General features: G+C 42.3%; 1 protein-coding gene and 1 pseudogene across 5 annotated transcripts; both read left to right on the top strand.

Annotated features, from left to right (window-relative positions):
• The first annotated feature begins 42 nt into the window (after window positions 1–42).
• Window positions 43–13,518, top strand: bub1ba (BUB1 mitotic checkpoint serine/threonine kinase Ba). 4 transcript variants are annotated; one of them, XM_087805897.1, is made up of 16 exons: window positions 43–257; window positions 7,847–7,940; window positions 8,009–8,127; window positions 9,853–9,938; window positions 11,542–11,606; window positions 11,669–11,736; window positions 11,828–11,856; window positions 11,909–11,972; window positions 12,032–12,148; window positions 12,214–12,324; window positions 12,393–12,489; window positions 12,544–12,694; window positions 12,756–12,892; window positions 12,950–13,103; window positions 13,171–13,271; window positions 13,387–13,518. In XM_087805897.1, the coding sequence occupies exons 2-16, from the start codon at window positions 7,927–7,929 to the stop codon at window positions 13,475–13,477; spliced, it is 1,404 nt and encodes a 467-aa protein (XP_087662023.1). In that variant the 5' UTR covers window positions 43–257; window positions 7,847–7,926; the 3' UTR covers window positions 13,478–13,518. The 4 variants fall into 4 exon arrangements, with proteins under 4 accessions (XP_087662023.1, XP_087662022.1, XP_087662024.1 ...); XM_087805896.1 differs by lacking the exon at window positions 43–257 and having other exon boundaries at window positions 7,760–7,940; XM_087805898.1 differs by lacking the exon at window positions 43–257 and having other exon boundaries at window positions 7,811–7,940; window positions 12,035–12,148.
• Window positions 13,519–13,685: 167 nt separating this feature from the next.
• On the top strand, window positions 13,686–19,870 carry LOC148066872 (myosin-6 pseudogene; annotated as a pseudogene). The gene is made up of 2 exons (XR_015713208.1): window positions 13,686–19,587; window positions 19,670–19,870. The product of XR_015713208.1 is annotated as a myosin-6 pseudogene (transcript).
• The last annotated feature ends 1,121 nt before the right edge of the window (window positions 19,871–20,991 follow it).

Below are 20,991 nucleotides of genomic sequence, written 5' to 3'. Positions count from 1 at the left end.
CTGTAGCTGCAGGAATAAAAAACACTCAACACCTGATTGTATTATGACGTCACGATGAAACATGACGTTCATGTGAAAAAATACCAAGCGTTTCCGCCTGTGGGTGCAGTTCAGCCTCCGGGCCACCAGAGGTGCGCGTTCATGACGCGCCATCATTTGTTGACTCGTTTGAATCTGTGGCGGTTTGTCCGGTTCAGCTCAGTGACGTCAGAGAGAAACATCGCCCGCTAAGAAAAGGTTGAAGATAAAGTTGAGACGTAAGTTAACTGTTTATTAACAGGTTGATAAAGTTGAGACGCAAGTTAACTGTTTATTAACAGGTTGATAAAGTTGAGACGTAAGTTAACTGTTTATTAACAGGTTGATAAAGTTGAAACGTAAGTTAACTGTTTATTAACAGGTTGATAAAGTTGAGACGTAAGTTAACTGTTTATTAACGGGTTGATAAAGTTGAGACGTAAGTTAACTGTTTATTAACGGGTTGATAAAGTTGAGACGTAAGTTAACTGTTTATTAACGGGTTGATAAAGTTGAGACGTAAGTTAACTGTTTATTAACGGGTTGATAAAGTTGAGACGTAAGTTAACTGTTTATTAACAGGTTGATAAAGTTGAGACGTAAGTTAACTGTTTATTAACAGGTTGATAAAGTTGAGACGTAAGTTAACTGTTTATTAACAGGTTGATAAAGTTGAGACGTAAGTTAACTGTTTATTAACAGGTTGATAAAGTTGAGACGTAAGTTAACTGTTTATTAACAGGTTGATAAAGTTGAGACGTAAGTTAACTGTTTATTAACAGGTTGATAAAGTTGAGACGTAAGTTAACTGTTTATTAACAGGTTGATAAAGTTGAGACGTAAGTTAACTGTTTATTAACGGGTTGATAAAGTTGAGACGTAAGTTAACTGTTTATTAACAGGTTGATAAAGTTGAGACGTAAGTTAACTGTTTATTAACAGGTTGATAAAGTTGAGACGTAAGTTAACTGTTTATTAACAGGTTGATAAAGTTGAAACGTAAGTTAACTGTTTATTAACAGGTTGATAAAGTTGAGACGTAAGTTAACTGTTTATTAACAGGTTGATAAAGTTGAGACGTAAGTTAACTGTTTATTAACAGGTTGATAAAGTTGAGACGTAAGTTAACTGTTTATTAACGGGTTGATAAAGTTGAGACGTAAGTTAACTGTTTATTAACGGGTTGATAAAGTTGAGACGTAAGTTAACTGTTTATTAACAGGTTGATAAAGTTGAGACGTAAGTTAACTGTTTATTAACAGGTTGATAAAGTTGAGACGTAAGTTAACTGTTTATTAACAGGTTGATAAAGTTGAGACGTAAGTTAACTGTTTATTAACAGGTTGATAAAGTTGTGACGTAAGTTAACTGTTTATTAACAGGTTGATAAAGTTGAGACGTAAGTTAACTGTTTATTAACAGGTTGATAAAGTTGAAACGTAAGTTAACTGTTTATTAACAGGTTGATAAAGTTGAGACGTAAGTTAACTGTTTATTAACGGGTTGATAAAGTTGAGACGTAAGTTAACTGTTTATTAACGGGTTGATAAAGTTGAGACGTAAGTTAACTGTTTATTAACGGGTTGATAAAGTTGAGACGTAAGTTAACTGTTTATTAACGGGTTGATAAAGTTGAGACGTAAGTTAACTGTTTATTAACAGGTTGATAAAGTTGAGACGTAAGTTAACTGTTTATTAACAGGTTGATAAAGTTGAGACGTAAGTTAACTGTTTATTAACAGGTTGATAAAGTTGAGACGTAAGTTAACTGTTTATTAACAGGTTGATAAAGTTGAGACGTAAGTTAACTGTTTATTAACAGGTTGATAAAGTTGAGACGTAAGTTAACTGTTTATTAACAGGTTGATAAAGTTGAGACGTAAGTTAACTGTTTATTAACAGGTTGATAAAGTTGAGACGTAAGTTAACTGTTTATTAACGGGTTGATAAAGTTGAGACGTAAGTTAACTGTTTATTAACAGGTTGATAAAGTTGAGACGTAAGTTAACTGTTTATTAACAGGTTGATAAAGTTGAGACGTAAGTTAACTGTTTATTAACAGGTTGATAAAGTTGAAACGTAAGTTAACTGTTTATTAACAGGTTGATAAAGTTGAGACGTAAGTTAACTGTTTATTAACAGGTTGATAAAGTTGAGACGTAAGTTAACTGTTTATTAACAGGTTGATAAAGTTGAGACGTAAGTTAACTGTTTATTAACGGGTTGATAAAGTTGAGACGTAAGTTAACTGTTTATTAACGGGTTGATAAAGTTGAGACGTAAGTTAACTGTTTATTAACAGGTTGATAAAGTTGAGACGTAAGTTAACTGTTTATTAACAGGTTGATAAAGTTGAGACGTAAGTTAACTGTTTATTAACAGGTTGATAAAGTTGAGACGTAAGTTAACTGTTTATTAACGGGTTGATAAAGTTGAGACGTAAGTTAACTGTTTATTAACGGGTTGATAAAGTTGAGACGTAAGTTAACTGTTTATTAACAGGTTGATAAAGTTGAGACGTAAGTTAACTGTTTATTAACAGGTTGATAAAGTTGAGACGTAAGTTAACTGTTTATTAACGGGTTGATAAAGTTGAGACGTAAGTTAACTGTTTATTAACAGGTTGATAAAGTTGAGACGTAAGTTAACTGTTTATTAACGGGTTGATAAAGTTGAAACGTAAGTTAACTGTTTATTAACAGGTTGATAAAGTTGAGACGTAAGTTAACTGTTTATTAACAGGTTGATAAAGTTGAGACGTAAGTTAACTGTTTATTAACGGGTTGATAAAGTTGAGACGTAAGTTAACTGTTTATTAACAGGTTGATAAAGTTGAGACGTAAGTTAACTGTTTATTAACGGGTTGATAAAGTTGAGACGTAAGTTAACTGTTTATTAACAGGTTGATAAAGTTGAGACGTAAGTTAACTGTTTATTAACAGGTTGATAAAGTTGAGACGTAAGTTAACTGTTTATTAACGGGTTGATAAAGTTGAGACGTAAGTTAACTGTTTATTAACAGGTTGATAAAGTTGAGACGTAAGTTAACTGTTTATTAACGGGTTGATAAAGTTGAAACGTAAGTTAACTGTTTATTAACAGGTTGATAAAGTTGAGACGTAAGTTAACTGTTTATTAACAGGTTGATAAAGTTGAGACGTAAGTTAACTGTTTATTAACGGGTTGATAAAGTTGAAACGTAAGTTAACTGTTTATTAACAGGTTGATAAAGTTGAGACGTAAGTTAACTGTTTATTAACAGGTTGATAAAGTTGAGACGTAAGTTAACTGTTTATTAACAGGTTGATAAAGTTGAGACGTAAGTTAACTGTTTATTAACAGGTTGATAAAGTTGAGACGTAAGTTAACTGTTTATTAACAGGTTGATAAAGTTGAGACGTAAGTTAACTGTTTATTAACAGGTTGATAAAGTTGAGACGTAAGTTAACTGTTTATTAACAGGTTGATAAAGTTGAGACGTAAGTTAACTGTTTATTAACAGGTTGATAAAGTTGAGACGTAAGTTAACTGTTTATTAACAGGTTGATAAAGTTGAGACGTAAGTTAACTGTTTATTAACGGGTTGATAAAGTTGAGACGTAAGTTAACTGTTTATTAACAGGTTGATAAAGTTGAGACGTAAGTTAACTGTTTATTAACAGGTTGATAAAGTTGAGACGTAAGTTAACTGTTTATTAACAGGTTGATAAAGTTGAGACGTAAGTTAACTGTTTATTAACAGGTTGATAAAGTTGAGACGTAAGTTAACTGTTTATTAACAGGTTGATAAAGTTGTGACGTAAGTTAACTGTTTATTAACAGGTTGATAAAGTTGAGACGTAAGTTAACTGTTTATTAACAGGTTGATAAAGTTGAAACGTAAGTTAACTGTTTATTAACAGGTTGATAAAGTTGAGACGTAAGTTAACTGTTTATTAACGGGTTGATAAAGTTGAGACGTAAGTTAACTGTTTATTAACGGGTTGATAAAGTTGAGACGTAAGTTAACTGTTTATTAACGGGTTGATAAAGTTGAGACGTAAGTTAACTGTTTATTAACGGGTTGATAAAGTTGAGACGTAAGTTAACTGTTTATTAACAGGTTGATAAAGTTGAGACGTAAGTTAACTGTTTATTAACAGGTTGATAAAGTTGAGACGTAAGTTAACTGTTTATTAACAGGTTGATAAAGTTGAGACGTAAGTTAACTGTTTATTAACAGGTTGATAAAGTTGAGACGTAAGTTAACTGTTTATTAACAGGTTGATAAAGTTGAGACGTAAGTTAACTGTTTATTAACAGGTTGATAAAGTTGAGACGTAAGTTAACTGTTTATTAACAGGTTGATAAAGTTGAGACGTAAGTTAACTGTTTATTAACGGGTTGATAAAGTTGAGACGTAAGTTAACTGTTTATTAACAGGTTGATAAAGTTGAGACGTAAGTTAACTGTTTATTAACAGGTTGATAAAGTTGAGACGTAAGTTAACTGTTTATTAACAGGTTGATAAAGTTGAAACGTAAGTTAACTGTTTATTAACAGGTTGATAAAGTTGAGACGTAAGTTAACTGTTTATTAACAGGTTGATAAAGTTGAGACGTAAGTTAACTGTTTATTAACAGGTTGATAAAGTTGAGACGTAAGTTAACTGTTTATTAACGGGTTGATAAAGTTGAGACGTAAGTTAACTGTTTATTAACGGGTTGATAAAGTTGAGACGTAAGTTAACTGTTTATTAACAGGTTGATAAAGTTGAGACGTAAGTTAACTGTTTATTAACAGGTTGATAAAGTTGAGACGTAAGTTAACTGTTTATTAACAGGTTGATAAAGTTGAGACGTAAGTTAACTGTTTATTAACGGGTTGATAAAGTTGAGACGTAAGTTAACTGTTTATTAACGGGTTGATAAAGTTGAGACGTAAGTTAACTGTTTATTAACAGGTTGATAAAGTTGAGACGTAAGTTAACTGTTTATTAACAGGTTGATAAAGTTGAGACGTAAGTTAACTGTTTATTAACGGGTTGATAAAGTTGAGACGTAAGTTAACTGTTTATTAACAGGTTGATAAAGTTGAGACGTAAGTTAACTGTTTATTAACAGGTTGATAAAGTTGAGACGTAAGTTAACTGTTTATTAACGGGTTGATAAAGTTGAGACGTAAGTTAACTGTTTATTAACGGGTTGATAAAGTTGAGACGTAAGTTAACTGTTTATTAACGGGTTGATAAAGTTGAGACGTAAGTTAACTGTTTATTAACGGGTTGATAAAGTTGAGACGTAAGTTAACTGTTTATTAACGGGTTGATAAAGTTGAGACGTAAGTTAACTGTTTATTAACAAGTTGATAAAGTTGAGACGTAAGTTAACTGTTTATTAACGGGTTGATAAAGTTGAGACGTAAGTTAACTGTTTATTAACAGGTTGATAAAGTTGAGACGTAAGTTAACTGTTTATTAACAGGTTGATAAAGTTGAGACGTAAGTTAACTGTTTATTAACGGGTTGATAAAGTTGAGACGTAAGTTAACTGTTTATTAACGGGTTGATAAAGTTGAGACGTAAGTTAACTGTTTATTAACGGGTTGATAAAGTTGAGACGTAAGTTAACTGTTTATTAACGGGTTGATAAAGTTGAGACGTAAGTTAACTGTTTATTAATGGGTTGATAAAGTTGAGACGTAAGTTAACTGTTTATTAACAGGTTGATAAAGTTGAGACGTAAGTTAACTGTTTATTAACAAGTTGATAAAGTTGAGACGTAAGTTAACTGTTTATTAACGGGTTGATAAAGTTGAGACGTAAGTTAACTGTTTATTAACAGGTTGATAAAGTTGAGACGTAAGTTAACTGTTTATTAACGGGTTGATAAAGTTGAGACGTAAGTTAACTGTTTATTAACAGGTTGATAAAGTTGAGACGTAAGTTAACTGTTTATTAACAAGTTGATAAAGTTGAGACGTAAGTTAACTGTTTATTAACGGGTTGATAAAGTTGAGACGTAAGTTAACTGTTTATTAACAGGTTGATAAAGTTGAGACGTAAGTTAACTGTTTATTAACGGGTTGATAAAGTTGAGATGTAAGTTAACTGTTTATTAACAGGTTGATAAAGTTGAGACGCAAGTTAACTGTTTATTAACAGGTTGATAAAGTTGAGACGTAAGTTAACTGTTTATTAACAGGTTGATAAAGTTGAGACGTAAGTTAACTGTTTATTAACAGGTTGATAAAGTTGAGACGTAAGTTAACTGTTTATTAACAGGTTGATAAAGTTGAGACGTAAGTTAACTGTTTATTAACAGGTTGATAAAGTTGAGACGCAAGTTAACTGTTTATTAACAGGTTGATAAAGTTGAGACGTAAGTTAACTGTTTATTAACGGGTTGATAAAGTTGAGACGTAAGTTAACTGTTTATTAACGGGTTGATAAAGTTGAGACGTAAGTTAACTGTTTATTAACGGGTTGATAAAGTTGAGACGTAAGTTAACTGTTTATTAACGGGTTGATAAAGTTGAGACGTAAGTTAACTGTTTATTAACGGGTTGATAAAGTTGAGACGTAAGTTAACTGTTTATTAACGGGTTGATAAAGTTGAGACGTAAGTTAACGGGTTGATAAAGTTGAGACGTAAGTTAACTGTTTATTAACAGGTTGATAAAGTTGAGACGTAAGTTAACTGTTTATTAACGGGTTGATAAAGTTGAGACGTAAGTTAACTGTTTATTAACGGGTTGATAAAGTTGAGACGTAAGTTAACTGTTTATTAACAGGTTGATAAAGTTGAGACGTAAGTTAACTGTTTATTAACAGGTTGGTAAAGTTGAGACGTAAGTTAACTGTTTATTAACGGGTTGATAAAGTTGAGACGTAAGTTAACTGTTTATTAACAGGTTGATAAAGTTGAGACGTAAGTTAACTGTTTATTAACAGGTTGATAAAGTTGAGACGTAAGTTAACTGTTTATTAACAGGTTGATAAAGTTGAGACGTAAGTTAACTGTTTATTAACAGGTTGATAAAGTTGAGACGTAAGTTAACTGTTTATTAACAGGTTGATAAAGTTGAGACGTAAGTTAACTGTTTATTAACAGGTTGATAAAGTTGAGACGTAAGTTAACTGTTTATTAACAGGTTGATAAAGTTGAGACGTAAGTTAACTGTTTATTAACGGGTTGATAAAGTTGAGACGTAAGTTAACTGTTTATTAACAGGTTGATAAAGTTGAGACGTAAGTTAACTGTTTATTAACAGGTTGATAAAGTTGAGACGTAAGTTAACTGTTTATTAACGGGTTGATAAAGTTGAGACGTAAGTTAACTGTTTATTAACAGGTTGATAAAGTTGAGACGTAAGTTAACTGTTTATTAACGGGTTGATAAAGTTGAGACGTAAGTTAACTGTTTATTAACAGGTTGATAAAGTTGAGACGTAAGTTAACTGTTTATTAACAGGTTGATAAAGTTGAGACGTAAGTTAACTGTTTATTAACAGGTTGATAAAGTTGAAACGTAAGTTAACTGTTTATTAACGGGTTGATAAAGTTGAGACGTAAGTTAACTGTTTATTAACGGGTTGATAAAGTTGAGACGTAAGTTAACTGTTTATTAACAGGTTGATAAAGTTGAGACGTAAGTTAACTGTTTATTAACAGGTTGATAAAGTTGAGACGTAAGTTAACTGTTTATTAACAGGTTGATAAAGTTGAGACGTAAGTTAACTGTTTATTAACGGGTTGATAAAGTTGAGACGTAAGTTAACTGTTTATTAACAGGTTGATAAAGTTGAGACGTAAGTGATGTGGACTCACTGCAGATTTTTTGTGGACCAGCGTAACCTTGAGGGACTTCAGTCATTTCCTCGTTCTGGTGACTTCTTCAAAAGGACTGGTTTGGAGGTCCAGGCGGGACGATGGGGTCACATGGGTGAGTGGCTCTGGGGGGGTCACAGGTCAGACCCACAGGGTCACACAAGAACTCATGTCTCTTTTCAGCGGTCAGTCCTCATGGCGGGAGCAGCTAGAGTTCTGCTCAGAAGTTCTGCAGCTGGATGGAAGTGAGCTGAGCTTTGAGGAGATAAGAGCGCAGAGGATGGACAACAGCCGGCAGCTCGGTGAGTCACTGGTGTGGTGCGTTCACTGACACCCGTGGGGCGTTCACTGACACCCGTGGGGCGTTCACTGACACCCGTGGGGCGTTCACTGACACCCGTGGGGCGTTCACTGACACCCGTGGGGCGTTCACTGACACCCGTGAGGCGTTCACTGACACCCGTGAGGCGTTCACTGACACCCGTGGGGCGTTCACTGACACCCGTGAGGCGTTCACTGACACCCCTGGTGCGTTCACTGACACCCCTGGTGCGTTCACTGACACCCGTGGTGCGTTCACTGACACCCGTGGTGCGTTCACTGACACCCGTGAGGCGTTCACTGACACCCCTGGTGCGTTCACTGACACCCCTGGTGCGTTCACTGACACCCGTGGTGCGTTCACTGACACCCGTGGTGCGTTCACTGACACCCGTGGGGCGTTCACTGACACCCGTGAGGCGTTCACTGACACCCGCGGTACGTTCACTGACACCCGTGGGGCGTTCACTGACACCCGTGGTGCGTTCACTGACACCCGTGGGGCGTTCACTGACACCCGCGGTGCGTTCACTGACACCCGTGGGGCGTTCACTGAAACCCGTGGGGCGTTCACTGACACCCGTGGTGCGTTCACTGACACCCGTGGTGCGTTCACTGACACCCGTGGGTCGTTCACTGACACCCGTGGTGCGTTCACTGACACCCGTGGTGCGTTCACTGACACCCGTGGTGCGTTCACTGACACCCGTGGTGCGTTCACTGACACCCGTGGGGCGTTCACTGACACCCGTGGGGCGTTCACTGACACCCGTGGGGCGTTCACTGACACCCGTGGGGCGTTCACTGACACCCGTGGTGCGTTCACTGACACCCGTGGTGCGTTCACTGACACCCGTGGTGCGTTCACTGACACCCGTGGGGCGTTCATTGACACCCGTGGTGCGTTCACTGACACCCGTGGTGCGTTCACTGACACCCTGGTGCGTTCACTGACACCCGTGGTGCGTTCACTGACACCCGTGGGGCGTTCACTGACACCCGTGGGGCGTTCACTGACACCCGTGGTGCGTTCACTGACACCCGTGGTGCGTTCACTGACACCCGTGGGGCGTTCACTGACACCCGTGGGGCGTTCACTGACACCCGTGGGGCGTTCACTGACACCCGTGGGGCGTTCACTGACACCCGTGGGGCGTTCACTGACACCCGTGGGGCGTTCACTGACACCCGCGGGGCGTTCACTGACACCCGTGGGGCGTTCACTGACACCCGCGGGGCGTTCACTGACACCCGAGGGGCGTTCACTGACACCCGTGGTGCGTTCACTGACACCCGAGGGGCGTTCACTGACACCCGTGGGGTGTTCACTGACACCCGTGGGGCGTTCACTGACACCCGTGGGGCGTTCACTGACACCCGTGGTGCGTTCACTGACACCCGTGGGGCGTTCACTGACACCCGTGGGGCGTTCACTGACACCCGTGGGGCGTTCACTGACACCCGTGGGGCGTTCACTGACACCCGTGGGGCGTTCACTGACACCCGTGGGGCGTTCACTGACACCCGTGGTGCGTTCACTGACACCCGTGGTGCGTTCACTGACACCCGTGGTGCGTTCACTGACACCCGTGGTGCGTTCACTGACACCAATGGTGCGTTCACTGACACCCGTGGTGCGTTCACTGACACCAATGGTGCGTTCACTGACACCCGTGGTGCGTTCACTGACACTCTGGTCACCTCAGAAAAGCTTCAGCAGCTGCGGATCACCCAGAAGTCTCTGAGCGACGAACTGAAGGAGAAGAAGAAACTGCTTAGTCAACTCGCTCAGGTACGTGTTTAGCTCGAGATAGTTCTTCATAACTTCAGGTGCTGCTTCTCTAGATAGTTCTTCATAACTTCAGGTGCTTCTTCTCTAGATAGTTCTTCATAACTTCAGGTGCTGCTTCTCTAGATAGTTCTTCATAACTTCAGGTGCTTCTTCTCTAGATAGTTCTTCATAACTTCAGGTGCTGCTTCTTCTCTAGATAGCTCTTCATAACTTCAGGTGCTGCTTCTTCTCTAGATAGCTCTTCATAACTTCAGGTGCTGCTTCTCTAGATAGCTCTTCATAACTTCAGGTGCTTCTTCTTCTCTAGATAGCTCTTCATAACTTCAGGTGCTTCTTCTCTAGATAGTTCTTCATAACTTCAGGTGCTTCTTCTCTAGATAGCTCTTCATAACTTCAGGTGCTTCTTCTCTAGATAGCTCTTCATAACTTCAGGTGCTGCTTCTTCTCTAGATAGCTCTTCATAACTTCAGGTGCTTCTTCTCTAGATAGCTCTTCATAACTTCAGGTGCTTCTTCTCTAGATAGTTCTTCATAACTTCAGGTGCTTCTTCTCTAGATAGCTCTTCATAACTTCAGGTGCTTCTTCTCTAGATAGCTCTTCATAACTTCAGGTGCTGCTTCTTCTCTAGATAGCTCTTCATAACTTCAGGTGCTTCTTCTCTAGATAGCTCTTCATAACTTCAGGTGCTGCTTCTTCTCTAGATAGCTCTTCATAACTTCAGGTGTGCTTCTTCTCTAGATAGTTCTTCATAACTTCAGGTGCTGCTTCTTCTCTAGATAGCTCTTCATAACTTCAGGTGCTTCTTCTTCTCTAGATAGCTCTTCATAACTTCAGGTGTGCTTCTTCTCTAGATAGTTCTTCATAACTTCAGGTGTGCTTCTTCTCTAGATAGCTCTTCATAACTTCAGGTGTGCTTCTTCTCTAGATAGCTCTTCATAACTTCAGGTGTGCTTCTTCTCTAGATAGCTCTTCATAACTTCAGGTGTGCTTCTTCTCTAGATAGCTCTTCATAACTTCAGGTGCTGCTTCTTCTCTAGATAGCTCTTCATAACTTCAGGTGCTGCTTCTTCTCTAGATAGCTCTTCATAACTTCAGGTGTGCTTCTTCTCTAGATAGCTCTTCATAACTTCAGGTGCTTCTTCTCTAGATAGCTCTTCATAACTTCAGGTGCTGCTTCTTCTCTAGATAGCTCTTCATAACTTCAGGTGCTTCTTCTCTAGATAGCTCTTCATAACTTCAGGTGCTGCTTCTTCTCTAGATAGCTCTTCATAACTTCAGGTGTGCTTCTTCTCTAGATAGCTCTTCATAACTTCAGGTGTGCTTCTTCTCTAGATAGCTCTTCATAACTTCAGGTGCTGCTTCTTCTCTAGATAGCTCTTCATAACTTCAGGTGCTTCTTCTCTAGATAGCTCTTCATAACTTCAGGTGCTGCTTCTCTAGATAGCTCTTCATAACTTCAGGTGTATATATATAAAGGTTTATATATATATATATTCCCCGAAAACGACCTCCAGACCTCCAGAGGGATCAATAAAGTCTATCTAATCATGAACATGAACCTATAAATCTATATATCCACTAAAAGCCTTGTATTGATTGACAGGGTCAAACATTGGAGGACGGAGCTGGACCAGAAGTTATAGACTCTGAGGCGACGTCGAGTTCCAGGTGAGATCCTCAACATGCTCTCAGTCACACCTGAGACTGACCAACACTGTATCATATCGCAGTCCACTGCAGGACGAGGTCTACTTGAGGCCCTTTGAGACAAACCCGAGGCTTCCACATGCAACACCAGGTGAGTTTGGGACAATCACAAGCTTGTTTGACCTCTGGTCTGCTTACCTACAACGTTGTCCTGGTCTTTCCTCAACGTCTCTTCACTCCAGAGAGTCTCGTCGACCGTCCACCCGCACAGGTGAGACCTTTCTTTTTTGTCGGAGGGTTGTTGCTAACGTGTTCCCTCTCAGGTCCAAATGGAAAGTGTGACCACAGACCAGGACCGGTCCACATCAGTCCTGTGTGCTGCTGATGGTACTGACGGTGCAAGCGTGCTGGTGTGCAGGGTCAAGTCCTAATGTTGTTGGTTCCAGCAGAAACCCGGAAGTCTTCGCAGACACCCAAGTCCAGAAACGATCTCAGCCCCATCGAGGAGGCAAGCGACAGCAGTTCCTTAGTTGACCTCCTGGCAGAAGGTCCCGCACCACCGGGTGAGACTAGGGTTGGGGTGAAAGGTCAGAGGTCAGGATCCTCAAGAGAGGTCTTTGTTCACCAGGATCAGGTCCAAACCTCGCTGCTCTGCTTCTGGAGGTCACGTCTCATCCAGATGTGTGTTCTTACCCACATCCGGCCCCCGCTGTGGAGGAGTTCAGCTACTTGGACCTGGGTGAAACACCTGCCCCCTTGCCCATGTCCAGAACCACACTGTGCTCACCTGTGTAACTGTGTCTGTAGGTGACCAGTGCTTCCAGGTTCAGGACCGGCTGCTGGCCCACCAAAGGTTCTGTGTGTATGGAGCGATAGCAACACGAGGCTGGGTCATCATCAAGGTACCATCAGAACCCCCCCCCCCCCCCCATGTCATCAGTGAGTGACGGGCTGTCGTGCAGGTGAGCAGAGATTCCGGTCTCTGGGACTTCCACATGATCCAGCGTCTCAAGTCTCAGTCCACTGAAGTCCAGATCCACGTCGCATGTTTCCTCTTCCAAGATGGCTGCATCACTGTCTTCTCTGCCCCACCCAGTCACATGATCTCAGTCAGTGCATTTGTGTGTCTCCACATGTGTGCGTGTCTGCTTAAACATGTGTGTGTGTCAGGTTCTACAGGAGTGTGTCCCTGCGCAGAAGTGTGTGCAGAAGATCGTTATGGATCTGCTGCAGCTGGTGGCTCTGCTCAAGTCTGCTGCTCTTGTCCACGGAGATCTTCAGTCGGGTCTGTTGTTGTGCTGCAGAAGGTGAGTTGTATCTCCACCTGGTCCAGACACTCAAGCTCACTCTAGTGCGTCCTCCAGTAATCCACTGCGAACCTGCTGGTTCTTCCCCCTGGACTGGTACGGGTCAGTGGACCTAGACCTCCACAGAGACGTGGTCTCACTCCAGCAGCTTCCTGCCGCTCACGCCTACATACGTCACGGACTTGCTCAGCCGACCACTCCTGCACACCAGGTAACACCAGGTAACATCTTCACTCTCTGATTTTAACACAACTGACTCCACCCACTACACCTGACAGGTGGACCTGATGGGTGTCGCACAAATTGTGCACCTTCTTCTGACGGGCAGTCAAATAGTTCCTGCAGAAGACGCCTCGACAACCAAGAACCTCAACGCGAGGTGCGTGTGTGCGTGTGTGTGTGTCACTATTTGTGTCTCTGTCACTTTGTGCGTCTGTCACTGTATGTGTGTGTCACAGTGTGTTGACTCACTAGTGTGTTGTGTGTATCTGCAGTGCGGGGTGGTACCGGCTGTACCAGGCTTTGCTGTCCGCTGGACCCTCTGAGTCCGACCTGACTGAGGTTCTAGAGTCTTTCAACTTGTAAAAGCTTTTTTTTGTCTTCTTCGCTCTTAATAAATACTTTTTAAGTTGGATCTCTTGTGTTTCCCAAGTCATGTGATCACGTGTGTGGTTATGCTGCAGGTCTTGATGCTGTTGAGACTCTGTGGAGTCACATACAGAGATAAGCTTCAGCTCTGATAAGAACCTCGGAGCTGTTCTTCCTAAAAAGGGATCTAACAGCTGGAGGTCCAGGTCAACATCAGGACATATTTAGCTTCACCTCCAAATTTGGTGAAGCAAGCGTCTTTATAAGGTCCCTTCTGCATCGCAGTCCACATCTTCTGTTTGGTTTGCAACATGGGCGACGCTCTGATGGCTGAGTTTGGAAAAGCTGCTCCCTTTCTGCGCAAGTCTGACAAGGAGCGTCTAGAGGCTCAGACTCGTTCCTTTGACATCAAGAGTGAGTGTTTTGTGGCAGACGACAAGGAGGAGTATGTCAAAGGACAGATCCAGAGCAAGACCAGCGGCTTTGTGGACGTCAAGAAGAAAGATGGAACCGTAGTGACCGTCAAGGAATCAGACGTCCACCCTCAGAACCCACCCAAGTTTGATAAGATCGAAGACATGGCCATGTTCACGTTTCTGCATGAGCCAGCAGTTCTTTTCAATCTGAAGGAGCGCTATGCCGCCTGGATGATCTACACCTACTCTGGCCTCTTCTGTGTCACCGTGAATCCGTACAAGTGGCTCCCAGTCTACGACTCGGCGGTGGTTGCAGCTTACCGGGGGAAGAAGAGAAGCGAAGCCCCTCCCCACATCTTCTCCATCTCGGACAACGCATACCAGTACATGCTTACAGACCGGGAAAATCAGTCTGTTCTCATCACTGGAGAATCCGGTGCTGGGAAGACCGTCAACACCAAGAGAGTCATCCAGTACTTTGCCAGCATCGCCGCAGTTGGAGGCGCAGCGAAGAAAGACACCAGCAAGGGCACCCTAGAGGATCAAATCATCCAGGCCAATCCTGCACTGGAGGCCTTTGGCAACGCAAAAACACTCCGGAATGACAACTCTTCTCGTTTTGGAAAATTCATCCGTATACACTTCGGCACCAGTGCAAAGTTGTCATCCGCCGACATCGAGACGTATTTACTGGAAAAGTCTCGAGTTACTTTTCAGCTAAAGGCTGAGCGTAACTACCATATCTTCTACCAGATCCTGTCCAATCAAAAGCCTGAGCTTTTGGACCTGCTGCTCATCACCAACAACCCATATGATTACTCCTACATCTCACAGGGCGAGGTAACCGTCGCCTCTATCAATGATGTGGAGGAGTTGGTGGCCACAGACAGCGCCTTCGATGTGCTCGGCTTCACTCCTGAGGAGAAAATGGGCGTCTACAAGCTCACCGGAGCCATCATGCACCATGGCAACATGAAGTTCAAGCAGAGGCAGCGCGAGGAGCAAGCTGAGCCGGACGGAACCGAAGCTGCAGACAAGTCTGCCTATCTGATGGGCTTGAACTCCGCCGACCTCATCAAAGGGCTGTGCCATCCTCGGGTGAAGGTTGGAAATGAGTTTGTCACCAAAGGTCAGAGTGTAGACCAGGTCTACTACTCCATCGGTGCTCTTGCAAAGTCAGTGTATGAGAAGATGTTCAACTGGATGGTGGTCAGAATCAACCAGTCTTTGGACACCAAGCAGCATCGGCAATACTTCATCGGCGTCCTGGATATCGCCGGTTTTGAGATTTTTGACTTCAACACCTTCGAACAATTGTGTATTAACTACACGAACGAGAAGCTTCAGCAATTTTTCAACCATCACATGTTTGTGCTGGAGCAGGAAGAGTACAAGAAGGAAGGCATCGACTGGGAGTTCATCGATTTTGGCATGGACCTGCAGGCATGCATCGACTTAATCGAAAAACCTATGGGTATCTTGTCTATCCTGGAAGAGGAATGCATGTTCCCAAAGGCCAGCGATCAAACCTTTAAGTCAAAGCTTTACGACAACCACCTTGGAAAAAACAAAATGTTTGAAAAGCCTCGGGCAGCGAAGGGGAAATCTGAGGCCCACTTTGCCTTGGTCCACTATGCCGGCACAGTGGACTACAACATAGGCAATTGGTTGGTGAAAAACAAAGACCCCTTGAATGAGACAGTGCTGGGCTTGTACCAGAAGTCTTCGGTGAAGCTGCTTAGTCAGCTTTTCTCCAGCTATGCTGGCGCTGAGGAGAAGGGAGGGAAAGCAGCCAAGAAGAAAGGTTCCTCTTTTCAAACGGTGTCTGCGCTCCACAGAGAGAACCTGAACAAGCTCATGAACAACTTGAAGACTACACATCCCCACTTTGTCCGCTGTCTTATCCCAAATGAGAGAAAGAATCCAGGGGTCATGGACAATTGCTTGGTCATGCACCAACTACGCTGCAACGGGGTGCTGGAGGGCATCCGTATCTGCAGAAAAGGTTTTCCTAATAGGGTTCTCTACGGGGACTTCAAGCAGCGCTACAGAATTCTGAATGCATCCGCCATCCCCGAAGGCCAGTTTATGGACTGCAAGAAGAGCGCTGAGAAACTTTTAGGATCATTAGACATTGACCACACGCAGTATAAATTTGGCCACACAAAAGTCTTCTTTAAAGCAGGCCTCCTGGGTACGCTGGAGGAGATGCGGGACTTGCAGTTGTCTCGCATTATAACGAGCATCCAGGCTAATGCTCGCGCCTTGCTCATGAGGAAAATCTTTGCCACACTGGTTGAGCGCAGGGATGCACTCATGGTTGTGCAGTGGAATTTGCGGTCCTTCCTCGGTGTGAAAAACTGGCCGTGGATGAAGCTGTTTTTTAAGATCAAGCCACTGCTGAAGAGTGCCGAATCAGAGAAGGAGATGGCCAACATGAAGGATGAATTCCACAAACTGAAGGAGGCCATGGAAAAGTCTGAAGCTCGGCGAAAGGAGCTTGAGGAAAAAATTGTGACACTCCTTCAGGAGAAGAATGACCTTGTACTGCAGGTTCAGTCGGAGCAGGACACACTGAGCGATGCAGAAGAGCGATGCGAACAGCTCATCAAGAGTAAAATCCAGCTGGAGGCAAAAGTCAAGGAGGCCACAGAGCGACTGGAGGATGAGGAGGAGATAAATGCTGACCTTACAGCCAAAAAACGAAAACTGGAAGATGAGTGTTCAGAGCTGAAGAAGGACATCGATGACCTTGAGCTTACCCTTGCCAAGGTAGAGAAGGAGAAGCATGCTACAGAGAACAAGGTGAAGAACCTGACTGAAGAGATGGTCTCACAGGACGAGAACATCCTGAAACTCAGCAGGGAGAAGAAGGCACTTCAGGAGGCTCACCAACAAGCCCTGGATGACCTGCAGAGTGAAGAGGACAAGGCAAACAGTCTGATTAAAGCCAAAGTCAAGTTGGAGCAGCAAGTGGATGACATCGAGGGGGCACTTGAGCATGAGAAGAAGCTGCGTGTTGACCTGGAGCGCTCAAAGCGTAAACTGGAAGGGGATTTAAAGCTTCTCCAGGAAAATTTGATGGACCTTGAAAATGACAAGAAGCAGTTGGAGGAAAAACTCAAGAAGAAAGACTTTGAGATCTTAAGCACCAACAGAACACTGGAGGATGAGCGTGCTGCAGGCATGCAACTACAGAAGAAACTGAAGGAGAATTTGGCCCGAATGGAGGAGCTGGAGGAGGAGTTGGAGGCAGAGCGAACTGCCCGAGCAAAGGTTGAAAAGCAGCGCTGTGATCTCTCCCGTGAACTAGAGGACATCAGTGAGCGCCTGGAAGAGGCCGGCGGGGCAACATCTGTGCAAGTAGAGCTGAACAAGAAAAGAGACGCAGAGTTTCATAAACTACGGCGTGAACTTGAAGAGTCCACGCTGCAACAGGAGGCCACTTTTGCCTCGCTCAGAAAGAAGCATGCTGACAGTGTGGCTGAACTGGGAGAGCAGATGGACAATCTGCAGCGTGTCAAGCAGAAACTGGAGAAGGAGAAGAGCGAGTTTAAGCTTGAGCTGGATGACATGGCGGCCAGTATGGAGGTCTTGCTCAAGCAAAAGACCAACATGGAAAAGACTTGCAGGACAATGGAAGACGGCATGAATGAGCACAGGTGTCGCAGTGAGGAGGCACAGAAGACTGTCACTGACTTGAACTCTCAAAGAACAAGGCTGCTCACTGAGAACGGCGAGTTCTGCCGTCAGCTGGAGGAGAAGGAAGCGCTGATTGCACAGCTGAGCAGGGGGAAGATGTCTTTTGTCCAGCAGCTGGAAGATCTGAGAAGACAACTAGAAGAGGAGACGAAGGCCAAAAATGCTCTTGCTCACGCTGTGCAGTCTGCTCGCCATGATTGTGAGCTGCTGCGAGAGCAGCATGAGGAGGAGCAAGAGGCAAAGGCAGAGCTACAGAGGACGTTGTCAAAATGCAACATGGAGGTCTTAGCCTGGAGGACCAAATATGAAACTGAGGGTGTCCAGCGTAATGAGGAGCTGGAGGAGGCCAAGAAGAAGCTAGTGCAAAGGTTGCAAGAAGCAGAGGAGGCAATTGATGCAGTGAACTCACGGTGCTCGTCCCTTGACAAGACCAAACATCGTCTTCAGAACGAAATTGAGGATTTGATGCTCGATCTTGAGCACTCTAATGCTGCGTCTTCTGCGTTGGACAAGAAGCAACGTGGCTTTGACAAAATCCTGGCCGAGTGGAAGCAGAAGTATGAAGAGTCGCAGAGTGAGCTCGAGGCATCACAGAAGGAGGCACGTTCATTGAGTACTGAGCTCTTCAAACTCAAGAACTCCTATGAAGAATGTCTGGACCAGCTTGACACGCTCAAGAGGGAGAACAAGAATCTGCAAGAAGAGATTTGTGACCTCACTGACCAGCTCGGGCAAGGCGGTCGTACTGCCCAAGAGCTTGAAAAGATCCGCAAGCAGCTCGAGCAGGAGAAAGCTGAGCTCCAGTCAGCCCTGGAGGAGGTGGAGGGTTCCCTTGAGCATGAGGAGAGCAAGGTTCTGCGAGCGCAGCTGGAGTTCAGTGAGGTGAAGGCCGGGTTGGAGCGGAAGGTGGTGGACAAGGAAGAAGAGCTGGAGCAAACAAAGAGAAACTATCAGAGAACCATTGACACTCTGCAGTCTTCACTGGATTCTGAGACCAGGAGCCGCAATGAGATTCTGCGCGTCAAAAAGAAAATGGAGGCCGACCTTAACGAGATGGAGGTGCAGCTGAGTCAAGCTAACCGGCAAGCAGCAGAGAGCCAGAGACAGCTGAAGGTCCTGCAAACCTTCGTGAAAGATGCCCAACTCCAACTAGATGAAACTCAGCACAAGAACGAAGACCTTCACGAGAACATTTCCACACTTGAACGCAGAAACAATCTGGTCCAGGCAGAGCTGGAGGAGGTCCAGGCAGCACTGGAGCAGACAGACCGGTGCAGGAAGCTCGCAGAGCAGGAGCTGGCAGATGCCATGGAGCGCATGCAGCTGCTCAAGTCCCAGAATACCAGCCTGATCAACCAGAAGAAGAAACAAGACACAGATCTGGTTGGCCTTCAGGGTGAGCTTGAAGAGGCAGTGCAGGAGAGTCGGCACGCAGAGGAGAAGGCTAAGAAGGCTGTCACAGACGCAGCTATGATGGCTGAGGAGTTGAAGAAGGAGCAGGACACGTGCGCACACATGGAGCGCATGAAGAAGAACCTAGAACAGACCATCAGAGACCTGCAACAGCGCCTTGATGAGGCGGAGCAGGTCGCTATGAAAGGGGGAAAGAAGCAGCTGCAGAAGTTAGAGGCTCGTGTCAAGGACCTTGAGACGGAACTGGAGGCAGAACAACGGCGAGGCACAGAAGCGGTCAAGGTTGTTCGTAAGTTTGAACGGCGCGTGAAAGAGCTGACGTATCAGAGCGAAGAGGATCGCAAGAACTCTTCGCGCCTGCAGGACCTGCTGGACAAGCTGCAGCTCAAGGTCAAATCGTACAAGAGGGCGGCTGAGGAGGCGGAGCAGGCGGCCAACGATAACCTGTTAAAAATCAGAAAACTGCAGCACGAGCTGGAGGAGGCGGAGGAGCGAGCGGACATCGCAGAGGCTCAAGTCAACAAGCTAAAGGCCCGGACCAGGAGTGGAACCAAAGGCGGAGACGAGTGAGGGTAAGTAAGTAAGTTCTGGCAACCTTTGAACCTGCACTGACGAATGACAGGAAACTCACAATCTCACCTGTGTTTGTGATTGACAGGTGGTCGACACGACAGACGAGGATCGATCGATTCGACGTCAAATGATCAGCGATGACTCATAGATGCACTTATTTTAGATCATAACTTAGTTGGTCGTGCTAGTGCGCTTGTTGCTAACGGCTACATGCTAATGTCTGCTGGTAAATAAAGTTGACTGAATATTAACAATGCATCAATAAATCCTTGTTTTTCCTCATTATTAGCTTCTGTTGACGTCACAGCGAGGTGTTTTTATTGATTAAACTTATATTTTAAAAGACTTTATTAAATAAAAACATTGTTTAATGATATTGTTGTGTTCACTTTATTAAATAAAAACATTGTTAAATGATATTGTTGTGTTCACGTTATTAAATAAAAACATTGTTTAATGATATTGTTGTGTTCACTTTATTAAATAAAAACATTGTTTAATGATATTGTTCTGTTCACTTTATTAAATAAAAACATTGTTTAATGATATTGTTGTGTTCACTTTATTAAATAAAAACATTGTTTAATGATATTGTTCTGTTCACTTTATTAAATAAAAACATTGTTTAATGATATTGTTCTGTTCACTTTATTAAATAAAAACATTGATTAATGATATTGTTCTGTTCACTTTATTAAATAAAAACATTGTTTAATGATATTGTTCTGTTCACTTTATTAAATAAAAACATTGTTTAATGATATTGTTCTGTTCACTTTATTAAATAAAAACATTGTTTAATGATATTGTTCTGTTCACTTTATTGTGTTCACTTTATTAAATAAAAACATTGTTTAATGATATTGTTGTGTTCACTTTATTAAATAAAAACATTGTTTAATGATATTGTTGTGTTCACTTTATTAAATAAAAACATTGTTTAATGATATTGTTCTGTTCACTTTATTAAATAAAAACATTGTTTAATGATATTGTTGTGTTCACTTTATTAAATAAAAACATTGTTAAATTATATTGTTGTGTTCACTTTATTAAATAAAAACATTGTTTAATGATATTGTTCTGTTCACTTTATTAAATAAAAACATTGTTTAATGATATTGTTCTGTTCACTTTATTAAATAAAAACATTGTTTAATGATATTGTTCTGTTCACTTTATTAAATAAAAACATTGTTTAATGATATTGTTCTGTTCACTTTATTAAATAAAAACATTGTTTAATATTATTGTTGTGTTCACTTTATTAAATAAAAACATTGTTTAATGATATTGTTGTGTTCACTTTATTAAATAAAAACATTGTTTAATGATATTGTTGTGTTCACTTTATTAAATAAAAACATTGTTTAATGATATTGTTCTGTTCACTTTATTAAATAAAAA

Source organism: Callionymus lyra, chromosome 13 (assembly GCF_982586985.1).
Source record: "Callionymus lyra chromosome 13, fCalLyr1.hap1.1, whole genome shotgun sequence".
Classification (NCBI taxonomy): domain Eukaryota; kingdom Metazoa; phylum Chordata; class Actinopteri; order Syngnathiformes; family Callionymidae; genus Callionymus; species Callionymus lyra.
Note: the sequence above shows the minus strand (reverse complement) of the source record. Positions and strands in the feature narration are given on the sequence as shown.